Genomic DNA, 23,205 nt, shown 5'->3' with positions numbered 1-23,205 from the left:
ACATTGCCCGAAGCCACTTGTACTAAGCAGGGTCGCAGTGAACCAGAGCCTAACTGTCAACACAGGGCACAAGGCTGGAGGGGAAGGGGATACACCCAGGACAGAACAGAAGTCTGTTGCAAGGCATCCCAAGTGGGACTCAAACCCCAGACTGACCAGAGAGCAGGCCCTGGCTAAACCCACTGTGCCACTACACCCTCCAAAACAAAATGTACGATAACAAATTACCTTTACCAAATATCATGCACACATACAGTAAAACCTACAACTGCTTACCATGCTGCAAACTATGCCACCCTAACACATACACCTAACAACCATAAACAAACATTCAGTTGCCATGACTCCCCTCTTTAAGTCCTTCCTTGACAGTGAGAAGCGACTTGCCCTGGAGCAAGAGACCAAGGACGTTAAACACTGTCCTCATTCTCCTCTTTCCGATACCTTGTGCAGACTCAGAGTTACAGAAAAAAAAGACTTTTGAATCCAGAAATCTTAAGTTACAGTACTCTTCTCTCAAGACCTAGCACATTTGTCACAGCCCCCAGACATTGGCTTCCTGCAGCCTACTGGTTACAACCAAAAATGGTAAAAAAGGACCTGCACCCAGCAGCCTACCATAACTTCTGTGCTTTCTCCACCTCTGGCCACTCGCTGACCCAACTCATGAATGGTCCAAAATCAAAGGCTGTCAAGACCATTTTTATGGAGCAACCTTCCTTGTTTGCTTTGATAACCTCATCATATTCTTATGATACTGCATAATCTATCCTGAAGGCACTGCTTTCACAAAGAGAAAAAATAAAAGAGTAATCAAGGAACCAATAGCTGACTAACACAAATTTGAATAAATGTTAAATTTAAATTTAAAAAAATTTTTGAAGTATTAAAAAAAATTAGTCAATGTACAAAACAGTCAGTACTAATTCACTTCAGAGTGAAAATTTGGTATTTCTTGTTAAATGTATTTCTGTGTATTTTCAGTTAAATGTCTGCCAAAAAAAAAAAAATAAATAAACTATGTAGTTAATAAACTATGAGAAACACATGTACTTGTTCTTTCACACTCAAGATGTCATCCAGCACATAGAACTGCCAGGTCCAAGCCAGTCCATGAGAGTTGAACTCTTGTTTACTCTCGTCTTCAACCAGAGAGCCAGCACTCTACCAAGGGAATACAAAACTGTAGATTTAAGGAGCAGGAGGTAGCACTTGTTGGTGTATCAGGGACCTGAAAGTGAAGAGGGCTTTGGTTTTGGACTGCAAGACCCACAACTTTCAACAGTGGAACTTCAAACGTAAAACACTTCTTTTAATTTCTCTCTATATGAAGAAGAAAATGTATAATGCTCTTTATATGATTTTTTTTCTTTTGAATGAAATATACAGTGATTAGGAGATCATATATAAAAAAATCCTGGGTTGCTTTTTCCAAATCATTAATATTATCAATCAGTAGCTATTTCAAAGATATAATTATAAATTAGATTAGTATTTTTTTTTACTCTTTATTGTGCTTAATATGTATGTATCATGTATATCGATGTTTGGGTACGTGACACTCAAAAGCAGTGTAGAAAGTTCTGCTGTATACCTGTAGTTAGAATTTGAACGTGTACAGCTGTTTGTGCTTTATGATTTACATTTTGAAAAAAATGCTTCTCTTCAATACATGAAATAAAGTAAGTGCTGGAAATTAATTTAAACATTTACTTTCTCGCTTTCTCAAGGTGTTTTTGAAAGTGCCACACAGTGCAGCAAGATGTCGGAATATGCAGCAAGAAATATCTCTCACACGGACTTCATACTAAGTGGCTTCTCTGGACACAAAGAGTGGAAACAACTTCTCTTCATCCCATTTTTCCTCTTATTTGTAATGTCAGTCACTGCAAACTCCATGATTATATTTATAATTTTATCTCACAGGGCTTTGCATTCTCCAATGTACCTGCTGATTTGTGTGATGGCTTTTGTTGATCTAGTTATACCAATATTCTTTGTTCCAAATATGCTCTTTAATCTCCTGTTCAACTGGAGCCATATATCTCTTATGGGTTGCCTGGTTCAGATGTTCTGCATTCACTTTTTTGGGTCAATGCAGACTACTGTTTTGCTGTGGATGGCCCTTGATCGTTTCTACGCCATCTGCACTCCACTCCATTACAATGAACACATGAGAATCTCTGCATTCCTGAAATTTGTAATTATACCTTTGCTCAGAAATGCAGTTTTCATTTCAGCAATAGTAGGTCTGGCTCGATCTTTGTCATACTGCCAGTCCAACGAGATTAAGCACTGCTTCTGTGAACACATGGCACTGGTCACCCTTGCATGTGGTCCCATATATGTTAACAGTGTTGTTGGACTATCTGCTGCTTTCTTCATCCCAGCAGCTGATGCCCTTTTTATTGCTTTTTCCTATGTTAGAATATTTGTCTCTCTTTTTAAATCAGGCAGATCGAGTCAAAAAACTCTCAGTACATGCATCACTCATATTATTGTCTTGTTTGTGACTTTAATTTTTGCCTTAACATCGTTTCTTTCCTACAGAATAAAAAATGAGATGTCATCAAACAGTCATATGGCGATCAGTACAATGTATTTGCTTGTGCCTGCCTGTTTAAATCCAATAATTTATGGTATCAGGACAAAAGAAATAAGACAGCAAGTAATAAAAGCAATGAAGTGTAGAAAAACTTCCACATAGCACTGAAGTAAGACAGTTTAAATAAAAATTACGGATTTACAAACATGTGTCTTAACTGTGTCTTTTTTTAAATATCTTTTTAAAGATGCACATATTTGGTTGGCTTATTAAATACTCTTAACTTCAAATTCTCTCAAGGGTGAAATAATCTTAAAATCATTTAATTATATTTTTTCCAGAAGTCAATGGATCAAAACAATACAGCAAGCTGTGATACATCTCACTTCATCTCATCTTCTTTCCCGCTTGTCCTAAAAGGATCGCGGTGGCAGCAGGGAGATCAGAGAGTCCCAGCCACCCCTGTCCCCCGCAACTTCCTCCAGCTCAACTTGGGGGATCCCCAGCCGTTCCCAAGGCCAACTGTGAGATATAATCCCTCCAGTGGGTCCTGGGCCGACCTCGGGGCCTCGTTCCAGTTGGCCATGCCTGGTATACCTCTAAAGGGAAGTGGCCCGGGGGCATCCTTATCAGATGCCCGAACCACCTAACTGGCTCCTCTCAATGTTGAGGAGTAGCGGCTCTACTCTGAGCTCCTCCCGGATGTCCGAACTCCTCACCCATCACGGAGAGTGAGTCCCAACACCCTGCAGAGAAAACTCATTTCGGCTGGTTATATCCGCGATCTTATTCTTTCGGTCATTACACAAAGTTCATGACCATAGGTGAGGGAAGGGACGTAGATCGATTGGTAAATGGAGAGCTTCACCTTACGGCTCAGCTCCCCCTTCACCACTACCGTCTGGTACAGCGACCGCATTACTGCTGCCGCTGCTCCCAGTCTGCGGCCGATCTCACGCTCCCTTCTTCCCTCACTCGTGAACAAGACCCCAAGATACTTGAACTCCTCCACCTGGGGCAAAAACTCTCCCGTTACCTGTGATACATCCTGAAAAAAAAAGATTTTGTCATTTTTGTCGTATTATTGGGGACTTTTAATTTTTTCAACAAAACAGAAAAAATACAACACATCCTTATGCATCACTGTTAAATAATAGGGGGTGCAGTGGCGCAGTGGGTTGGACCAGGGTCCTGCTCCCGGGTGGGTCTGGGGTTTGAGCCCTGCTTGGGGTGCCTTGCGACGGACTGGCGTCCCGTCCTGGGTGTGTCCCTCCCCCTCCGGCCTTACGCCCTGTGTTGCCGGGTAGGCTCCGCGACCCCGTACGGGACAAGCGGTTCTGAAAGTGTGTGTGTGTTAAATAATGGTTTCAACACCAGATTATTATTTTGCACAAATGATTAACCAAAATAATAACAATATTATATTGTAAAAAACAAAACAGTCAATCAATAATACACAGAGCAGCCAACAAACTTAAGTCCATAGCTTTCATAGACTGAAGTTCATGAATTAATACAATTTTTATTTGCAGTCTGGTCTAGGAAGCATGCTGTGCGGCGATGGCCAGGTCTGTCAGCAGCATGTCTATAGAGATGAATTGACCATTCTTTTTCCTCTGTGTGCTTGTGGCTTAAGTCTGTAGCTTTTATACAAGGTTGTCGAGAGAAAGGCTGATTGACTTGTTTAAAGTCGCACTGGAATATTTGCTTTCCTCTCATCACAAGCATGATTCACTGACATTCTGCAATTAGGAAAAAGAGAATACTAGTGTCTTAATTAAGTCTGGCATTTTACTTTCCAAAACAATTGTTTTCCAAAACAATTTCATATGGACTGGACTATGCAGAAAGAGGGGGTGCAGTGGTGCAGTGGGTTGGACCGGGTCATGCTCTCCGGTAGGTCTTGGGTTTGAATCTCACTTGGGGTGCCTTGCGACAGACTGGTGTCCCGTCCTGGGTGTGTCCCCTACCCCTCCAGCCTTGCGCCCTGTGTTGCCGGGTTAGGCTCCAGCTCCCTCTATGGGACAAGCGGTTCAGAAAATGTGTGTGTGTGTATGTGGACTATGCAGCATGTTTAATACAGTTTAACTCTCAATCTAGGTGTAACAATGGGCAGGTGGGAGAAGGCATGACTATGCATGTCTTATTCCCTATCCCCCCACAAACCCCACATATCTGAAAAGTTACACCCTAAACCTCTGTGTCATATTTTTCTCTGTCAAGCACATTTCAGATCAAGAAACCAAAGTGACATTGCTGAAGAACTTCAACAAACCAACTTGTCACATACACCAGGTTTATTTTTGTAGGATTTCCAGAACTCTACAAGTACAGGCGATTGCTTTTTTTACCATTTTCTTTAATTTTTCAGCCTTATATATATATATGTATTGTAACAAGAGTATATGTATTACAATATATATAATAGAAATTTTCTGGCCTTGTTTGGCAATTTATTAATAGTGATTGTGATTAAAAAGTCAGAATTTCCACAGTCCCATCTATTTCCTTATGTACTTACATATGTATCATCTTTGGCCATTGTGAACATAGTTGTCCCTACAGTGATTGTGCCAAATATGCTTTTAGGTTTTCTGTTTGACTGGAATGAAATCTCCTTGGAAGGATGCTTAACTCAGATGTTTCTCACTCACTTCTTTTCCTCCGTGGAGTCCATCGTCCTCCTGGTTATGGGGATTTTTAGCGTTGTTCTGCACACTGCAGAAGTTGAGGACTGCTGGAAAGCATTCCACACCTGGAGTACTCACTTGCTTGTTATGATGTCTTTCTACCTGGTAGGGAGCGTTACATTTCTGTCACATAACATCGGCATTGACATTGCAACGGACATTAACACCTTTTTAGGTGAAGAGAAGAGAATCTGTAGTAGTTTGACAAAAGGTTCAGCTTGGCTGTGGTATGCTGTACCAGTGTGAACTCATATCACAGTTCCATCACTGACATCAAGCATTGTACCAATACTGGCTGAAGTTTAACCTCCTTCGCTTTACAGTGCATACACGGACTTTATTTGAAGCCCTATCCAACACAATTACTGTCACACGGAATTGAGAATTGTTGTTGTCACTAACCCCGTTGCAGCTTCTTAAGTTCGCAAATGATGAGACCGACTACTGGGTTTTCTAATAACAGCGTTACACTTAATTAAAAATACCAAAAAACATCCGTCGCTCCACTCGTATACTCTGAGGCAAAATTCTTCTTCTCTACTACTATCACATTTACGCTAAAACAAAGAACGTAATTAACGTATGAACATCTAGTGGCAGTTCTATAAATTGCGTTCCAAATCGTACAATCCAAACTCAGTGCCAATCACTCATCAGCAATTACAAGTTGGCAACCAAATACGAACAACACCTTTCCACAGATCAAACAGCACCAATTCAAAAAATAAAAGATACGCTTTTATTATACGCAAATATGCTTTTAGGTTTTCTGTTCAATTAGAATGCTATGGGGGGCATGGTGGCGCAGTGGGTTGGACCTAGTCCTGCTCTCCGGTGGGTCTGGGGTTCGAGTCCCGCTTGGGGTGCCTTGCGGCCGACTGGTGTCCCATCCTGGGTGTGTCCCCTCCCCCTCTGGCCTTATGCCCTGTGTTACCGGGTAGGCTCTGCGACCCCGTATGGGACAAGTGGTTCTGAAAATGTGTGTGTATCTGGAATGAAATCTCCCATGAAAGGATCCTTAACTCAGATGTTTCTCAATCACTTCTTTTTCTCCTCAGAGTCCACCGTACTCCTGGTTATGGCCTTGGACCGATTAGTGTCAATTTTCAATCCATTGTGCCATGTGGAAATTGTGAACACCACTGCGCTCATAAAATTTGTAGCCCTGAACTTGATAAGGAGCAGCTTGTTCATGTCCATCTTAGTGGCTTTGGCCTTCTCTTTTACATGCTGCAGGTCAAACTTCATCATGCACAGCTACTGTGACTATATGGCCCTTGTTAGACTGGCATGTGGAAATAAGGATAAGAATGACAGCATAGGCCTGGCAATGATTGTTGTTTTTGTTGGCATTGACATTCTCATCATTGCCTTCCCATACATGCAGATTTTCAGCATTGTTCTGCATGCTGCGGAAGGGACCGCTGGAAAGCATTCCACACCTGCAGTACTCACCTGCTTGTTATGATGTCCTTCTATTTGTACATTTCTGTCACAGAGCATCAGCATTGATAGTGCACCGGACATTAACACCTTTTTAGGTATGCTGTACATAATTTTTCCTGCTACTGTAAACCCCATTATTTATGGAGTCCGGACCAAGGAAATAAGGAATGCCATTCTAGAAATGTTCAAAGTGAGGTCAAATAAAGTGATAAATATAAATGTGTCAGCAGTGAAACTTTAATCTACTCTACTGTATTTTTACAGTGAAATATTGTAATTGATACCACCCACCCCTGCAGATACTAGCTTCAGTTTCTTTGTTGCCTGCATTCAGAATATTTGCATGACATTACAAGTACAAACAAAAACCATATGCTATTAATTTGAAAAATATACTAAGAAGAAACTGAAACATAAAAGGAATTATGTTTTATTCCCCCTTTTTCAGTTTCCTATGTCAAATAAAGTATACACATACACACACTGTCTGAACCGTTTGTCCCATATGAAGTCACGGGGAGCCGAAGCCTAACCCGGCAACACAGGGCATAAGGCTGGAGGGGACACACCCAGGATGGGACACCAGTCCCTCACAAGGCACCCCAAGCGGGACATGAACCCCAGACCCACAGGAGAGTAGGACCCAGCTCAAGCCACTGCGCCAAGGCACCCCCCTCAAATAAAGTATAAAATTTTTTATGAGAAACATTGAGGTTTCACAAATAAGTAAATCTGTGTCTCTCTCTGTTTACTCTCATACAATCACATCAAAATAGTTTTTGGATAGAGAGAATCTGTAGTAGTTTGAGAAAAGGTTCATCTTGACTGTGGTATGCTGTACCAGTGTAACCTTGTGTATCACATTTCCATCAATGGCATCAAGCAATGTACAGATACTGGCTGGAGTTTACCCTCCTTCTCCTTACAGTGCATACACTGACTTTAGTTGAAGCCCTATCCAATATAATTTCAACACATGATATCCCTAATTACCAGCGTGGCCTAAACACCAGAGCTCATATTAACTAAAACCAAATGGTACAGAGAAATGATTGCACTGAAACTAAAACAAAACCTAAAATTCCAGTCTTTTACAGATGGGATATAAACCAACACATCCCTGGGCATCAGCAACTTTTCTCTATAAAATGCTTCAACTGATCACACAATGAATACATTGTTACAGCACAGTTTAAAATTCAGTAGGAGCTGAGACTGAAGTTAGTCAGATTTATGAATGAATTTTTTTAAAATAGCTGGTCATTCGAAACTTGTAGTACAGAAAAAAAAAACACAAATGTTCACAAAAAGAAATGAATTTAAGGGTAAAATGATTTCTAATGCTTACTGTGAATTATTATGTGCTCATATGTTAGAAAACCTTGACAAAATTAACTAGAGCACAAATTCCCTTGCATTAAATCAGTGTCTTTACATTCATACAAATTCTATTACTTAATGGCTTTGGCTTTAATTTCAGCTGTAGGCCGAAGGCTGAATGACACCTATGTTTTGTCAGCTGACCCCCCACAAGAAATGTCTCTCGTGAAGTCAAAAGTTTCATCTCAAGACTAATTTTTTTGCAAGTTAAAGTATTAACTTCTGGTGAAAGAATCTGAAAAAAAGATATTTTTTATAAGCCAGACATTGACTGAAACAACTGGTCCTAAATGGGGTTGCGGCGAACCAGAGCCTAACCCGGCAACACAGGGTGTAAGGCTGAAGGGAGAAGTGACACACCCAGGAAGGGACAGTCCATCGCAAGGCACCCCAAGTAGGTCTTGAACCCCAGACCCACCAGAGAGCAGGCATTGGCCAAACCTGCTGCACCACCACACCCCCTTTTTTTTTACAACACAAATATATTTTGAGCTAGATTTAAGTACTTGTTCAAAGCCCATCCTGTAAACTTAAAAATGCCAGTTTATTTTAATGTATAATATAGAAATGAAATCTGAAATCATTGCTCAACTTCTAGGCATGCAGGGCCTTTCTGAGAGCAAAACTCTTCCCAGCCGATAAATAGGACGATGGTCCTGTGTTTCTGTCTGAAACCCCTCTTCTAGGGACTACCACAGGTAAAAAAAAAAAGGGAAATCTTAGGGACTCAATGCACAGCACACAACAGATACTGTAGGTAATGAGGATCAGTGATAAACAAGGATGTGTCCTAATCACTTCTTGCACCACTGTTAACACAATTAGGCTGCAACTTTTAAATGACTAGCAGAAGGAGAAACAACACTCATGGGCAATCCTTGAGGGCAGAAAACTACTTCCATCAAAACACCTGAGCCTAATTTTCCAAAACCCTTATACATTAATCAGGGAACACTTGTTAAAGACAGTGCTGACTTGGGAAGAAGGAAACAACCCAGGAAATCAGGACAATTTACATCGAAACACAGATCAGGTTATTCTTTTCATGCTACTGTAACTGCACTCGGTTTGGAGTAACCTTATGCCTTTTAACCGTGTCATAAGAGTTGTGTACAGACTAATACCAAAGAGATTTTACTATGTAAAACTGCTGCCAATTGTTACAACAAGTGGCAAATTTCCAAAGATATAAATATTTCCCAGTTTACCTCTTTCAGTTGTATTTTCTTCACTTTCCCCTTCATTTTCTTCTATACATTTTTGTTGTGTAACAAATGTCACCAGTGGTTACAATGCTAGCTAGTTGATGTCAATAAAACAAACCAAAATAAAATAGGAATCTAGGACTTGCTCCACACGTCAATCAATAATGAGACAAAAAAACAGCCTCTTCGTAAGATGATTCTCTCAACAGTCAGCATTAAACAAAACCAGAGATAATGTGTTTTTATTTTCATCTACTTTATACTTGTTTTAATCTTAATGTATTTCAAAGTCCATATACATATTACAATAAGCCTTACAAAGTACACTTGTAGCTGCAAAAAAAATTACATAACTTAAGCAGGTCTTTAAATGAATTCATCTAGCCGATGCTATTCTCCAAAGTTTGAGTTGGTGTGAGGCACCACACGGGCAGAGATGAAGTTGCATTGATGGAAAGCTCTTCAAATCCCCTGCCTTATAATTATTAATGAAAATCAGTTGCAGCCTCTTGAGTGAACTTCATGAAGGACATTAAAGTAGCTGGTCTGAAAACTGTTGGAGAGGACTGCTTGGGGAAAGTTTTTTTTTTTTATTTTTTGCAGGTTCACGTGAAAGGGCTCTTTTGGTTTAACTAAATCTGCCGGGGGGGGGGTACATTGTCAGTAATTTATCTAGCAGTGTAAATCACCTTGGTGAATAAGGTGTGTGGAATGACAACACTACATAGAATTAATTGGGAATCACTTTGGAGGAAAGCATCTGCTAAATAAATAAATATAAATTTAGTGTTATGATGAGGGTCCAGAAAAAGCAAGGGACACAGGTGTGGGCTCATTCATTTATTGAAAGGACGAGGCACAAGAATGGTCGAGACTTGTTCAGGGGTTGATTGATTGGCAAACGTCATACAAAAGAAACGGCAATACTCATGGTACAGAAACAATCCACTTTAAACAACTAGAAAGTCACAGTCAGGATACAAAAGAGAAGAGCGCTCCAGTTTTCCTCCCAAGGTGCTGTGATGAGATACATCCGGTGTGCCCTTTTAAACTGTGTTCCCTAGATTACCCGCAGGTGTTGCCAATCGGCTGCTAGAAGAGGGCGTGACATTTAGAATCTCTCTGTATGCCTTTACGTGTACAGAAACTAAAATAAAACTTTAAAAGTGCAGTACAATGTAGACTGTGTTCAAGTGCAAGAAGTAAAGATTTTCAGGTGTTCACCTAGGTGCCATTATTCTTTTGTAGATGGTGACTGTCATGACCACACCTGCACTTCAACCAGCAGCACCTGGCTCCAGTTAAGCACCTGGCTTCAATCGGAACACTCAACTACAAAAGACACTTCTCAGCCTCTTGCCAGTTGTGAGATCTCATTGAGATAACTGGTCTCTCTGCACTCACAGCAGTCATCACAGCCCCCTGTCCTGGTCCTCCTTGTACCTGGTTCTTGACCATTCATCTTGGTTCTTGACTTAGTCCACGAATCTTCCTTCTGTTTTCACTCAGATTGCTGATCGACTGACCATTCACTTGTCCCTGACAATGAGAACAAGTCTATCCCCTTGCCCTTGACTGAGTGATCTTGCACTTGGTTGCTGCCTTCTCTGTGTCTTCTGCTTTGCAGGACAGTAACAACATCAAAATTGCTGTTTTCAAAGTCAGTGTTATATCTCCATGTTGTGCCAAATGTCTCACATTATGCTGCTATTTTTACATACAAGACAACTTGTATTTGTCATGGCGAAGTCGAGGAGGCTGAACCGAAGTGCACAATCGTTTATTCAGTACCAAAGGATTAGATATGATCTCATGGTCAGGGACAGGTCAAGGACAAGCATTTGGCCAGTCAATCGATGACTGAGCAGAGATGAGGATCTCTAGTCATAGTTGGGGGACAAGGCAGGCAGTCGTTACCAAAAAGATGTGGAACGGAACTGGGGAACGATGAGGAACAGAAGTTGGGAAAAAAGAGGTAGGTTAGAAAGCGTAGTGGGGAAAGTTGTCTCAGGTAAGATGCCGCAACTGGGAAGTGGTGGAGTGGGGGTTTCTGTAGCCAAGTGCTCCAATTGAAGTCAGGTGCTTAACTGGAGCCAGGTGTTGCTTGTTGAGGTGTGGGTGTGGTCATAACATTAAGCATTAAGTCAAGCCTGTTCAGTGTGGGTGCTGGACTCTGCCAAGGTTGTGCCTTGTCTCCACTCCTGTTTGTGGTTTTCATGGACAGGATATCAAGGCACAGTTGAGGTCAGGAGGGTATTCTGTGTGGGAGTCGGAAGGTGACATCTCTGCTTTTTGCGGATGATGTTGTCTTTTTGGTACCGTCACATGGCTGCCTCCAACATGCACTGGAACAGTTTGCAGCCGAGTGTGAAGCGGTGGGGATGAGGATCAGCACCTCAAAGTCTGAGTCTATGGTTCTGTCATGGAAAAGGATGGTATGCCCCCTCCAGGTAAGGGGAGAGTTTTTGCTCCAGGTTGAGGAGTTCAATTATCTTGTGGTCCTGTTCATGAGTGAGGGAAGAAGGGTGAATGAGATCGGCCACAGACTGGGAGCAGCGGCAGCAGTAATGTGGTCGCTGTACCGGACGGTAGCGGTAAAGGGGGAGCTGAGCCATAAGGTGAAGCTTTCCATTTACCAGTTGATCTACGTCCCTACCCTCACCTATGGTCATCAACTTTGGGTGATGACTGAAAGAATAAGATTGCGGATACAAGCAGCCGAAATGAGTTTTCTCTGCAGGGTGTTGGGACTCACTCTCCATGACAGGGTAAGGAGTTCAGACATCTGGGAGGAACTCAGAATAGAACTGCTACTCCTTCACATTGAGAGGAGCCAGTTAGGTGGTTCAGGCATCTGATAAGGATGCTGCTGGAGCACCTCCCTTTAGAGGTATACCAGGCATGGCCAACTGGAACGAGGCCCCGAGGTCGGCCCAGGACCCACTGGAGGGATTATATCTCACAGTTGACCTTGGGAAAGGCTGGGGATCTCCCAAGTTGAGCTGGAGGAAGTTGCGGGGTACAGCTGCGGCTTCGCCTCTCTGCTCTCCCTGTTGCTACCGCGACCCATTTGGGACAAGTGAGACAGAAGGTGGATGGATGGGCCCAATGTAGCGGGGACTGAGTTTTCTAGAGGGAAGCTTGAGGTGGATATCACGGGTAGACAGCCACATGTTTTATTCTCATTGGAAGGTCAGGGTGCAGTGATGTTTGTCCACCTGCTGTTTTTAGCAGTGGGTAATTTTGCAGAGGTGGTCCTGAACCACACACCAGGCCTCCTTGCTTTTCTGGAACCAGGAATCAAAACGAAGGGCATGAGAGGAACCAGAGTACCATGGAAACGGGGGCAGTTGATACCCGAACAGACACTGTAACAGGGAGAGACCTGTCAAGGTCTCTCTTGTGAGAGAGTTATGTGTGTATTTGGCCCATGGAAGGAACCGTGCCCACTGGTCCTGGTATTGGCTGCAGTAGTTCAGCAGGAAGTGGCCGAAGTCCTGGTTCAGCTATTCTACTTGCCCATTAGCCTGAGGGTGGTACCCGGAGGTGAGGCTGACGGAGGTATCGAGTTTCTGCTAGAATACCTTCCACACCCTGAACACAGGATTACGGTGTTGCCAAGACAAGTCCAAAAGGAAATCCGCTGCTATGTGGGACCAGGGCCGGGATGGCACCGGGAGCAGTTCCAGTAACCTTCTGGGCTTTTGGTTCGGGGTTTTAGATTGGGCACATGTCTCGCATGCCTCCACAAATTCTTGTACATCCTGATGAAGGAAGAGTCACTAGTGCCTCTTTTCCAATAGGGAGAGAGTCTGTCAGCACCCATGGTGGCCAGCCACCAGGGCATCGTGTACCTAGTGGAGCAGCTGGGATTTATTTCTTGCCCTTGGAAGTGTCTGCTACTCCAGGGTGTTTGGACTCTCTGGAAATCCTGCGTGAACTGCCACCACACAGGAGCCACAAAGCACAACCTCGGCAGGGTGGTTTCCGGCTCGACAGGGGCTGGGTCTTTATCGTACGGCCTGGAAAGGCCGTAGGCCTTGGTGTTCCTCTATCCCAGGGAGTACGATATATGGAATTGGAACCTGGTGAAAAAGAGAGCCCATCGGGCTTATCAGGAGTTTAGTTGACGAGCTGTTCTTAGATATTTCAGATTCCGGTGGTCTGTAAAGACCAAGAATGGACGAGCGGTCCCCTCCAACCAGTGCCCCCATTCCTTGAGCACCAGCTTAATAGCCAATAACTCCATATGCCCAATGTCATAATTGCACTCGGTGGGCAACAGCTTACAGCAAGGTTGGAGTTTTGCTGGGGATCCCTGTCTCTGTGGGACAACTGCTCCGACGTCCATGATCAAAGAATTCACCTCAGCAACAAAAGGCAACAAGGGAATAGGGTGCCTGAGTACTGGGGGAGTTGTCAACCATTCTTTGAGATACTGGAATGCCTCCAGGGCTGCCATGAGCTGGAACCCCTTCCCCTTGAGCCTGGGGCGGACTGGCCATCTGGACTTTCTGGAGAAGTCCAGAACGGCCGTCCATCCGACGGCTGTTGGCCTGGTTGGCTCATCATCAAAGAAAAAGTGTCAGATTGAGTGACGTTGACAGCCGACAAAAGGGGGCACTAATGCAATCTTTTTTTGCTTATAATAAACCGAAACTGACGCAAAGGAGAGTGGGCTCATGATGGCAAGCAAAAAATGTAAAGATAAAGGCGGTTGGGAGAAGCTAAAAGTAAAAAAAAAAAAAAAAAAAAAAAAAAAAAAAAAAAAAAAAAAAAGTGAAGTCCTTAGAGACCGACGCTACAAAATGCAAAAAAATAACAGAGATGTTTGGCAATAGTGTTGCCAGCAGCAGTGCAACTGCAGGTAGCAGTAGCCCTAATCGTGAGCCTGATGAGGGAGAGACAGCAGCAGTTGCTCCTGAGTCAATGGTTCTGGTGAGTTGCCTGTCAGGACAGTTACATCAGGTTACCTTTGCCTGTCTCTCTCACTATAGAGCATGTAGCCTATGAATAGCACTATAGTAAAATCCCGGGACATTCCTAGTTCGAACGTTCAATGCTATTTATCACTCTGCATTGTCTGACGTGAGTATTCCATTTATTCATAACGAGACAGCAGCGATTCTACAATGGGTTACATTGCTACCGAGTTAGAAAATAAAGTAAATGAAGTAGCCTAAGGTGATTGCTCCGATTAACATGTAACATGAGAATGAGCGAGTTTGGAAATAATTTGTGCACACATGGTCGCTCTCACTCAGCTTGGCTGCAGCATGACTTTTGTCATTGCGTGGCAACAGACACAAAAATGATATTTTGATCGTGGCATGTAGGCTAACCCAGGCAATATCCAAATTCATAGTTCATACAATAATAAATTTATTTCAATCACCATGGGTTTTGTGATGTTATTTGCCATAAATGCGATACATCGACTGCTGTAATATTGTGAGATAGTAGCGGCTGTTTGTAGTTGTGGTGGAGCCTATTTGGGGGAAAATCCAGGGCTGTTTTTTACTCCCAGTCCATCCCTGCCTTGAGCACAGAAGTGAGAGGAGCAGCGATACTACTGAAGTCACAGATGAATCAGCAGTAGAAATTTACAAACCCTAAGAACCTCCTTAGAGCCTTAACAGAGGTCAGATGGGACCAATAAAGGACTGCCTGTACCTTAACCGGGCCCATTGCCAACCCATCTGGGCCCAGAATGAAGCCCAGGAAGTCTACATGCTCCTGGTGGAAGAGGCATTTTCCGCCCTTGACAAAGAGACTGTTATCCAACAGACGGCGAAGAACCTGACTTATGTGCTCCTCATGCTCTGCTGCAGGAAGAACAGGAGATCACCAGAATGTCATCCAAGTACATAAGGACACATTTGTTCAACAAGCTCCCCAACACATGGGTCACGGAAGCATGAAAAATGGAAGGAGCATTTTCCAGTCCGAACAGCATTACCAAATATTGGAATGAACCAGGGCGGTGCTAAACACCATCTTCCACTCATCCCTCTCCCTAATATGTATCAGGTTAAATACGCTGAGTGGGTCTAACTTGTTGAAAACCTGTTCCCCATGAACCTGTTCCAGGGCCGCTGTGATCAATGGCAAGAGATGAGGGTTTTTCATCATTATCTCATTGAAATTGCGATAGTCTAGAAAAGGACTATGGAAGTTTGGTGCTTAATGGAAGCCAGGTGCTGCTGGTTGCGGTGTGGGTATGGTGGTGACAGTATTATGTGTGGTCTGTGTTAATTTGCGTAACATAATATAGATGTGACTACTGACACTAGAGGAAATAGACAACTGAAATAATTGTGTTGTTGAAATACAAAACATGCAAATTTGGATGTAAATTATTTGAGCTGCGTGGAGGTTCAGCCAGTTAATACATCATTTATAACATGCTGTATGTCAGAAATCTGAATATAATAGATATATAATTTCCAGAACACTTATTCAGGTGGATAAGCATTAGCCTGAGCAAGCCTTCATCTGTATGAGCAGCAGTTCTGCTCCAAGGGCCTCAGATTGCTGAGTTTTTAACCTTGTGACATTGAGACTGTGAGTCTCAGTAGGCTAAGTCTGGACTCCATTTATGAACAAGGTACGTTTCAATGTTTCACTTTGACATTACACATGCGCACACACACACTGTCTGAAACCAATTGTCCCAAGTGGGGTCGCGGTGAGCCGGAGCTTAACCCAGCAATACAGGGTGCAAGGCAGAAGGGTGAGAGGACACACCCAGAATGGGACGCCCGTCCATCGCAAAGCACCCCCTGCAGGGCTGGAAGCAAAGACACACCAGAGTGGGACCCCGCTAAGCCCGCTGCGCCACCGTGCCCCCCAACGTTAGAGATGACTTTGTTAAATACGTCATTGTTCCATGCTGGTCTCGGCAAGCTTTTTTTGCTTTCAGCAGTTATTTACATTGAGGTCAGTTTTTTAGAGTATTCTTAGAATTTTTACCTCCAACAATGATTACTAACCTCTGTTTTTTAAAGAGGTTCTTGTCTTTTCTTGCCTCCATAGCATTTATTCATTTAGCCAACACTTTTCACCAAAGCAACAATTATTTATCCATTTATGTGGCTAGGCTTTTTTAAGTGGAGAAATTTAGGGTAGGGTGCCTTGCTCAAGGCTACTACAGCAGTAGGTGACATTCAATCCAGCAACCATGGATCCAAAGGCAGCAACTCTAACCACGACACTACCGGCTGCCTCAATTAAACAAGCAACTGAACATTTTTTTTCTGTTAGTTTTCTTTTGTGCTGGTCATCAAAACGCAGTTATCTTTGTGACACTGCCAAATTACATCGGTGTGCCTTCGGTGTCAGGAGACCTCACTAGGTGGCTCAAGGCCCCTGTTTGTGTATGTTCTACATCTGATTACGCACGTCATTGTGCACACACCTCTTCCCAATTCCTTTATCATCAATTAACGTTAACTATGTACTTTATTTTCACTACTGCTTTCTAACAATTAAACTCTCATCAGTTCACACTGACCAGCTCTTCTTTCTGCTTTTCATTCCTTGGAAATTCTTCAACAACACTATGACATGTTTGTGTATATGCCTTGTTGATGCTACATGGAGCTTCTGTGAAGAAAATTCTACTTTTTCATAAATCGGTAAATTGTGCAAAATGTTTGTTCCATTGCATTTGTGTTTTTATATGAGCAAATATCTCACACTCCGGTACACCTAGGTCCCTTCGATTATTCGACTCCCTCTTCTCTCGTCTCAGGCTTGCGCCATCACGCCTCTTCATCTGATGTAGAAACCTGTAGCGCAAGTTGTGACTGACCTGCCAAAGACTTTCTGCATGTCGTTGTGACTTGCAGGATATGCAGACATACAGAATGTACGATAACGCATTACCTTTACCAAATATGGAACATCATGCACGCATACAGGAAACTCTACACCTGCTTGCCATGCTGGTGACTATGCCATCGTAACACATACACCTAACAACCACAATCCAGAAATCCTAATTTACTAGTTCTTCAGATAGGAGGACTGTACATTTGTCACAGCCCCCAGACACTGGCTTCCTGCAGCCTACTGGTTACAACCAAAAATGGTCAAAGGACCAGCACCCAATACCTGCAGAACCTGGTCAATCCCTACACCTTACCATAACTTCTGTGCTTCTCCACCTCTGGCCCCTTGCTTGTCCAATTCATGAGGGACCTCAGATTTGTTAAATAAACTCCATTGTTTGCTTTGATAACCATATCATATTGTTACGGTGCATCATAATCTATCCGGAAGACACTGCTTTCATATGTCACAGATGAAACATAAGACTGAACAAAGCACCAATAGCTGACAAACACAAACTGGAAATATTTAAAGCACAGCAAATTTGTCCATGTATGAAACAGTCAATAGTAATGCACTTTTGAAGGATAATTAGGTGTTGAACTTCCACAATTTGTTCGTATTTCTCTACATTAACGGTGCCCTCATAGATACATAATTTACCCATACCATAAGTACCGACACATCCCCATATCATGACATGCACTGGCTTTTGGACCGCTGATACCAGCTTGGATGGCCCTTTTCCTCTTTGGCCCAGAGGACAATGACAGCTGTTTTTTTCCAAACCTATTTGAATTTTTGACTTGTCAGACCACAAACATGAGTGTACTGTGGTACTGTCTGTCTAAGCTGACACCAAGCCCAGAGAAGTCAGCGGTGCTTCTAGACAGTGTGGATTTATGGCTTCTGCTTTGCAAAAAACTGCCAGAAACACAAGTACATATTCTTAGTTCTCACTCATGATGTCATCCAGGACATAGAGCTCCCAGGTCCAAGCCAGTCCTTGAGAGCTGAACTCTTGTTTACTCTTGTCTTTAACCAGAGAGCCAGCAGTCTGCCAAGGGAATACAGAACAGCAGATTTAAGCAGCAGGAGGTCAGACTTGTTGGAGTATCGGGAGCCAGAAAGTGAAGAAGGGTTTGGTTTTGGACTGAAAGGCCTACAGCTTTCAACAGTGGAACCTGGAACGTAAAACACTTTTGCCGTTTTGGTATTTCTTTCTGCACAAAAAATAAAATGCATAATTCTCTTCCTGTGAATTTTTTCTATTGATGAAAATTTATAGAGATTTCAAGATCATATATAAAATGAATCCTGGGCTCTCTTTTAAAAATCATTAATATTGTCAATAAATAATTACTTCAAAACATAATTATATCTTATAAAAAGTATATTTTTCACTTCTTATAGTGTCTAAAATGTATGTATCATGTATATCAATGTTTGGGTACATGACACCCAAAAGCAGTGCAGAAAGTTGAGTTGTATACCTATACTTAAAACTTGACCGTGTACAGCTTTTTGTGCTTTATCATGTACATTTTGAAATAATGCTTTTTTTTTCAACACATGAAATAAAGTAATTGCTAGAAACAAATTTGAAAATGTACTTTTCTCGCTTTATTTAGGTGTTTTTCAAAGTGCCACACTGTGCAGCAAGATGTCGGAATATGCAGCAAGAAATATCTCTCACACGGACTTCATACTAAGTGGCTTCTCTGGATCCAGAGAGTGGAAACAACTTCTCTTCATCCCATTTTTCCTCTTGTTTGTAATGTCAATCATTGCAAACTCAATGATTATATTTATAATCCTATCTCACAGGGCTCTGCATTCTCCAATGTACCTGCTGATTTGTGTGATGGCTTTCATCGATATGGTTATGCCAACATTCTGTGTTCCACACATACTCTTCAACCTCCTGTTTAATTGGAACCATATATCTCTGATGGGTTGCCTGGTTCAGATGTTCTGCATTCTTTTTTTCGGGTCAATGCAGGCTACTGTTTTTCTGTGGATGGCCCTGGATCGTTTCTATGCCATCTGCACTCCACTCCATTACAATGAACACATGAGAATCTCTGCATTCCTGAAATTTGTAATTATACCTTTGCTCAGAAATGCAGCTTTAATTTCAGCAATAGTTGGCCTGGCTCGATCTTTGTCATACTGCCAGTCCAACGAGATTAAGCACTGCTTCTGTGAACACATGGCACTGGTCACCCTTGCATGTGGTCCAATATATATTAACAATGTTGTAGGACTATGTGGCGCCTTCTTCATCTTAGCGGCTGATTTCCTTTTAATTGTGTTTTCCTATGTTAGAATATTTGTCTCTCTTTTTAAATCAGGCAGATCTAGTCAAAAAGCATTCAGTACATGCATCACTCACATTATTGTCATGTTTGTGACTTTAATGTTTTCCTTAACATCGTTTCTTTCCTACAGAATAAAAAATGACTTGTCATCAAACAGTCATATGGCAATCAGTACAATGTATTTGCTTGTGCCTGCCTGTTTAAATCCAATAATTTATGGTATCAGGACAAAAGAAATAAGACAGCAAGTCATAAAAGTAATGAAGTGCGGAAAATGTCCACATAGCACCGACGTAAGACAGTTTAAATAAAAAATATTGATTTCCAAACGTGTCTTAACTGTTGATTTTTAAAATATCTTTTTAAGATGCACATGTTTGGGTGGCTTACTAACTACTCTCTTAAAATTTTCTCAAGGGTAAAATAATCTTAATATCATTTTAGTATATTTTTTGCAGAAGTCAATGGATCAAAACAATAAAGCAAGCTGTGATACATCCTAAAAAAAAATAGTTTTTCCATTTTTGTCATATTTTTGGAGACTTTTAATTTTCTCAGCCAAGCAATTTTTGGGTACATTGCTCAGGAACATGTGCTCTTTCATTCATTCATGTCAGACACGTTCGAAAAAAAGGAGGACAGGCAGATTGAATTGAAAGATAAGGTCCTGTTATTAGGGGGTGTGGTGGTGCGGTGGGTTTAGCCTGTGCCTGCTTTCTGGTGGGTCTGGGGTTCAAATCCTGCTTAGGGTGCCTTGTGATGGACTAGCATCCCGTTCTGGGTGTGTCCTCGCCCCCTCCAGCCTTGTGCCCTGTGTTAGGCTCCGGCTTGCAGGGACCCTGCTTAGAACAAGCAGCGTGTGTGTGCGCGTGTGTGTGTGTGCGCGCGTGTGTGCGAGCGTGTGTGCGCGCGTGTGTGTGTGCGTGTGCGACTATTATTCCCCACCTCTAACTCCAAATGACTTGCTGAGTTTAAAGGACCCTTTGCAGTCACACAATGAGTAAAGGATGTAGATTATGAGGTCAATAAGAATGACAGGTAATGTGTAAAAGTTGGATCATCTCACTCTGTTAAAAAAATAGTATAACACAAGTGAAATGCGGAATAGGGCCTTTCCTCTCAGCACAAGCATGATTTACTGACATTCTGGAATAGGTGAAAATAGAATTCTGCTATGTTAAGTCTTGCATTTTACTTAGATTTCAAAAACAACTGCATATGCACTGGAATATGCAAGTTGTTTAATATGGTTTAAATCTCAACGTAGGTGCAAAAATGGGCAAGTGGGAGAAGTAATGATCACGTATGTCTTATCCCCTAACCACCCCCCACAATACTGTCACATAACATCGGAATTGACATTGCAACGAGTTTGCAATGCCAACTCATGCCAACCTCCCCTTCAGTTACGAGTTTCAGTTTCTTTGTTGCTGGCATTCAAAATATTTGCATGACATTGCAAGTACAAACAAAAACCATGTGCCATTAATTTGAAAAATATACCGAGAAGAAACTGAAACATCAAAGGAATTACACTTTATTCCCCCTTTTTCACTTTCCTATGTCAGATGAAGTTTCAAATTTTTTTAAAACAAAACATTGAGGTTTCTCAAATAAGTAATTTTGGGTCTCTGTCCGTCAACTCTCAGACAATCCCATCAAAACAGTTTTAGGATGAAGAGAGTCTGTCGTAGTTTGAGAAAAGGTTCATCTCGACTGTGGTATGCTGTACCAGTGCGAACTGCTGCCTTAGATTTCCATCAATGACATCAAGCATTGTACCAATACTGGCTGAAGTTTAACCTCCTTCTCCTTACAGTGCATACACTGACTTCAGTTGAAGCCCTATCCAATACAATTACAACACATGATATCCCTAATTACAAAACGTGGCCTAAACACCAGAGCACATATTAACTAAAACCAAACGGTACAGAGAAATGATTGCATTTTACTTTTTCCATTAAAATAAAACAATACCTAAAATTCCACTCTTTTACAGATGGGATATAAACCAACACATCCCTGGGCATCAGCAACTTTTCCCTATAAAAAGCTGCAACTGATAACACAATGAATATATTGTTACAGCACAGTTTAAAATTCAGTAGGAGCTGAGAATGAAATTAGTCAGATTTGCACAGCATATTAAAAGAATTCATTCTTTTAAAATAGCTGGTCATTTGAAACATGCAGTATACAGAAAAAACACAAATGTTAATAAAAAAAAAAACAACATGAATTTTCATGAGGAAAACGTTTTCTAATGCTGAATGTGAATTATTATGTGGTCATATGTTAGAAAACCTTGACAAAATTAAGTAGAGCAGAAATTCACTCGCATTAAATCAGTGTCTTTACATTTGTACAAATTCTATTTGGGTGGCACAGTGAGTAGCGCTGCTGTCTCACAGGGCCTCGGTGGTGTGAGTGGACGTGGGTTCGATCCCTGCTCAGTCTGTGTGGAGCTTGCATGTGTCCCCCCCCCCCCCCCCCCCCCCCGTCTGTGTGGGTTCCCTCCCACAGTCCAAAGACATGCTGTTCAGGTTCCCCATAGTGTGTGAGTAACACAGGGAGCGTGTGTTTCACTGATGTATGGATGAGTGACCCAGTGTAAGTATTGTATCTAGCAGTGTAAGTCACCTTGGTGAATAAGGTGTGCGGAGTTAGAGTTTTAAGTACTTGTTCAAAGCCCATCCTGTAAACTTAAAAATGCCAGTTTATTTTAATGTATAATATAACAATGAAGTCTGAAACCATTGCTCAACTTCCAAGCATGCAGGGGCTTTCTGAGAGCAAAACTGTCCGCTGTCGATAAATAGGATGATGGTCCTGTGTTTCTGTCTGAAGCCCCTCCTCTAGGGACTACCACAGGTAATAAAAAGGGAAATCTTAGGGACTCAATGCACAGCACACAACAGATACGTAATGAGGACCAGTGATAAACAAGGATGTGTCCTAATTACTTCTTGCACCACTGTTAACACAATTAGGCTGCAACTTTTAAATGACCAACAGAAGGAGAAACAACACTCATGGGCAATCCTTGAGGGCAGAAAACTACTTCCATCAAAACACTTGAGCCTAATTTTTCAAAACCCTTATACATTAATCAGGGAACACTTGTTAAAGAGAGTACCAGGGTATTAACTATGAATTGAGGTTGTAGAAAGTACCTAGCTGTAAAAATGGATAAATACTGTATTATGTATTATACAAACCTAATACTGTAAGTTACAATGAAAAAGGTGTCACAATCACTGGGTGTTAATAAGACAGATGAAAAATTCAAGGGGTGCCACCCTGGGTTCACCTAGCTCCATCAGTGCAGGGGAGCTCAGTATACTCAAAGCGCAATTCCCAGCCCTGTAAAGGGTTGAAAAGCTCATTTCATTTCACAGATTGTTGATCAGCCTTCTATTGAATCACCTCCAATTTGTGTTGCATAGTGACTCCTGTTCTTCTGTAATTACGTTTCTTCAAGTCCAGTTCACAGTGCGCTCCCATGAATCATCTCACAAGCCCTAGACTCTCCTTGTCACCAGATCTGTGTTCCCTTGTCTGGCAAGCTGTCTAGTCTCATCCTTGTGTAAATAGTGCATATATTGTCACTCCAGTGAAAGAGAAGGCCATAAAACTGAATAGAATTTATTTTCCCTTGTTGGTGTCGCTCTTGCTTTTCTCAGTTGTTGCTGTAGTGCGCAGTAGTGCTGAGACCTGGAAGGGACATCTACAAACATACACCAAAAGTCACTCTTGGAGTGGCTTAAAAAGCAACATGGGTG

General features: G+C 42.1%; 2 protein-coding genes and 1 pseudogene across 2 annotated transcripts; all 3 read left to right on the top strand.

Annotated features, from left to right (window-relative positions):
* The first annotated feature begins 1,762 nt into the window (after positions 1-1,762).
* LOC108922423 (olfactory receptor 52D1-like) lies at positions 1,763-2,707 on the top strand. Its single transcript, XM_018732529.2, has one exon. It carries the CDS (start codon positions 1,763-1,765, stop codon positions 2,705-2,707), a length of 945 nt encoding a protein of 314 aa, XP_018588045.2.
* A 1,946-nt stretch (positions 2,708-4,653) lies between these two features.
* On the top strand, positions 4,654-12,958 carry LOC108922424 (olfactory receptor 51E2-like; annotated as a pseudogene).
* A 5,804-nt stretch (positions 12,959-18,762) lies between these two features.
* Positions 18,763-19,731, top strand: LOC114911693 (olfactory receptor 52K2-like). The gene has a single exon (XM_029255861.1). The coding sequence runs from the start codon at positions 18,763-18,765 to the stop codon at positions 19,729-19,731; it is 969 nt and encodes a 322-aa protein (XP_029111694.1).
* Positions 19,732-23,205: the final 3,474 nt, after the last annotated feature.

The sequence above is a fragment of the Scleropages formosus genome, chromosome 10 (genome assembly GCF_900964775.1).
Source record: "Scleropages formosus chromosome 10, fSclFor1.1, whole genome shotgun sequence".
NCBI classification, from domain to species: domain Eukaryota; kingdom Metazoa; phylum Chordata; class Actinopteri; order Osteoglossiformes; family Osteoglossidae; genus Scleropages; species Scleropages formosus.
Note: the sequence above shows the minus strand (reverse complement) of the source record. Positions and strands in the feature narration are given on the sequence as shown.

Bases quoted from the DNA above. Each gene is read 5' to 3' on its own strand.
- LOC108922423 (XM_018732529.2), top strand. From the start codon at position 1,763: ATGTCGGAATATGCAGCAAGAAATATCTCTCACACGGACTTCATACTA.
- LOC114911693 (XM_029255861.1), top strand. From the start codon at position 18,763: ATGTCGGAATATGCAGCAAGAAATATCTCTCACACGGACTTCATACTA.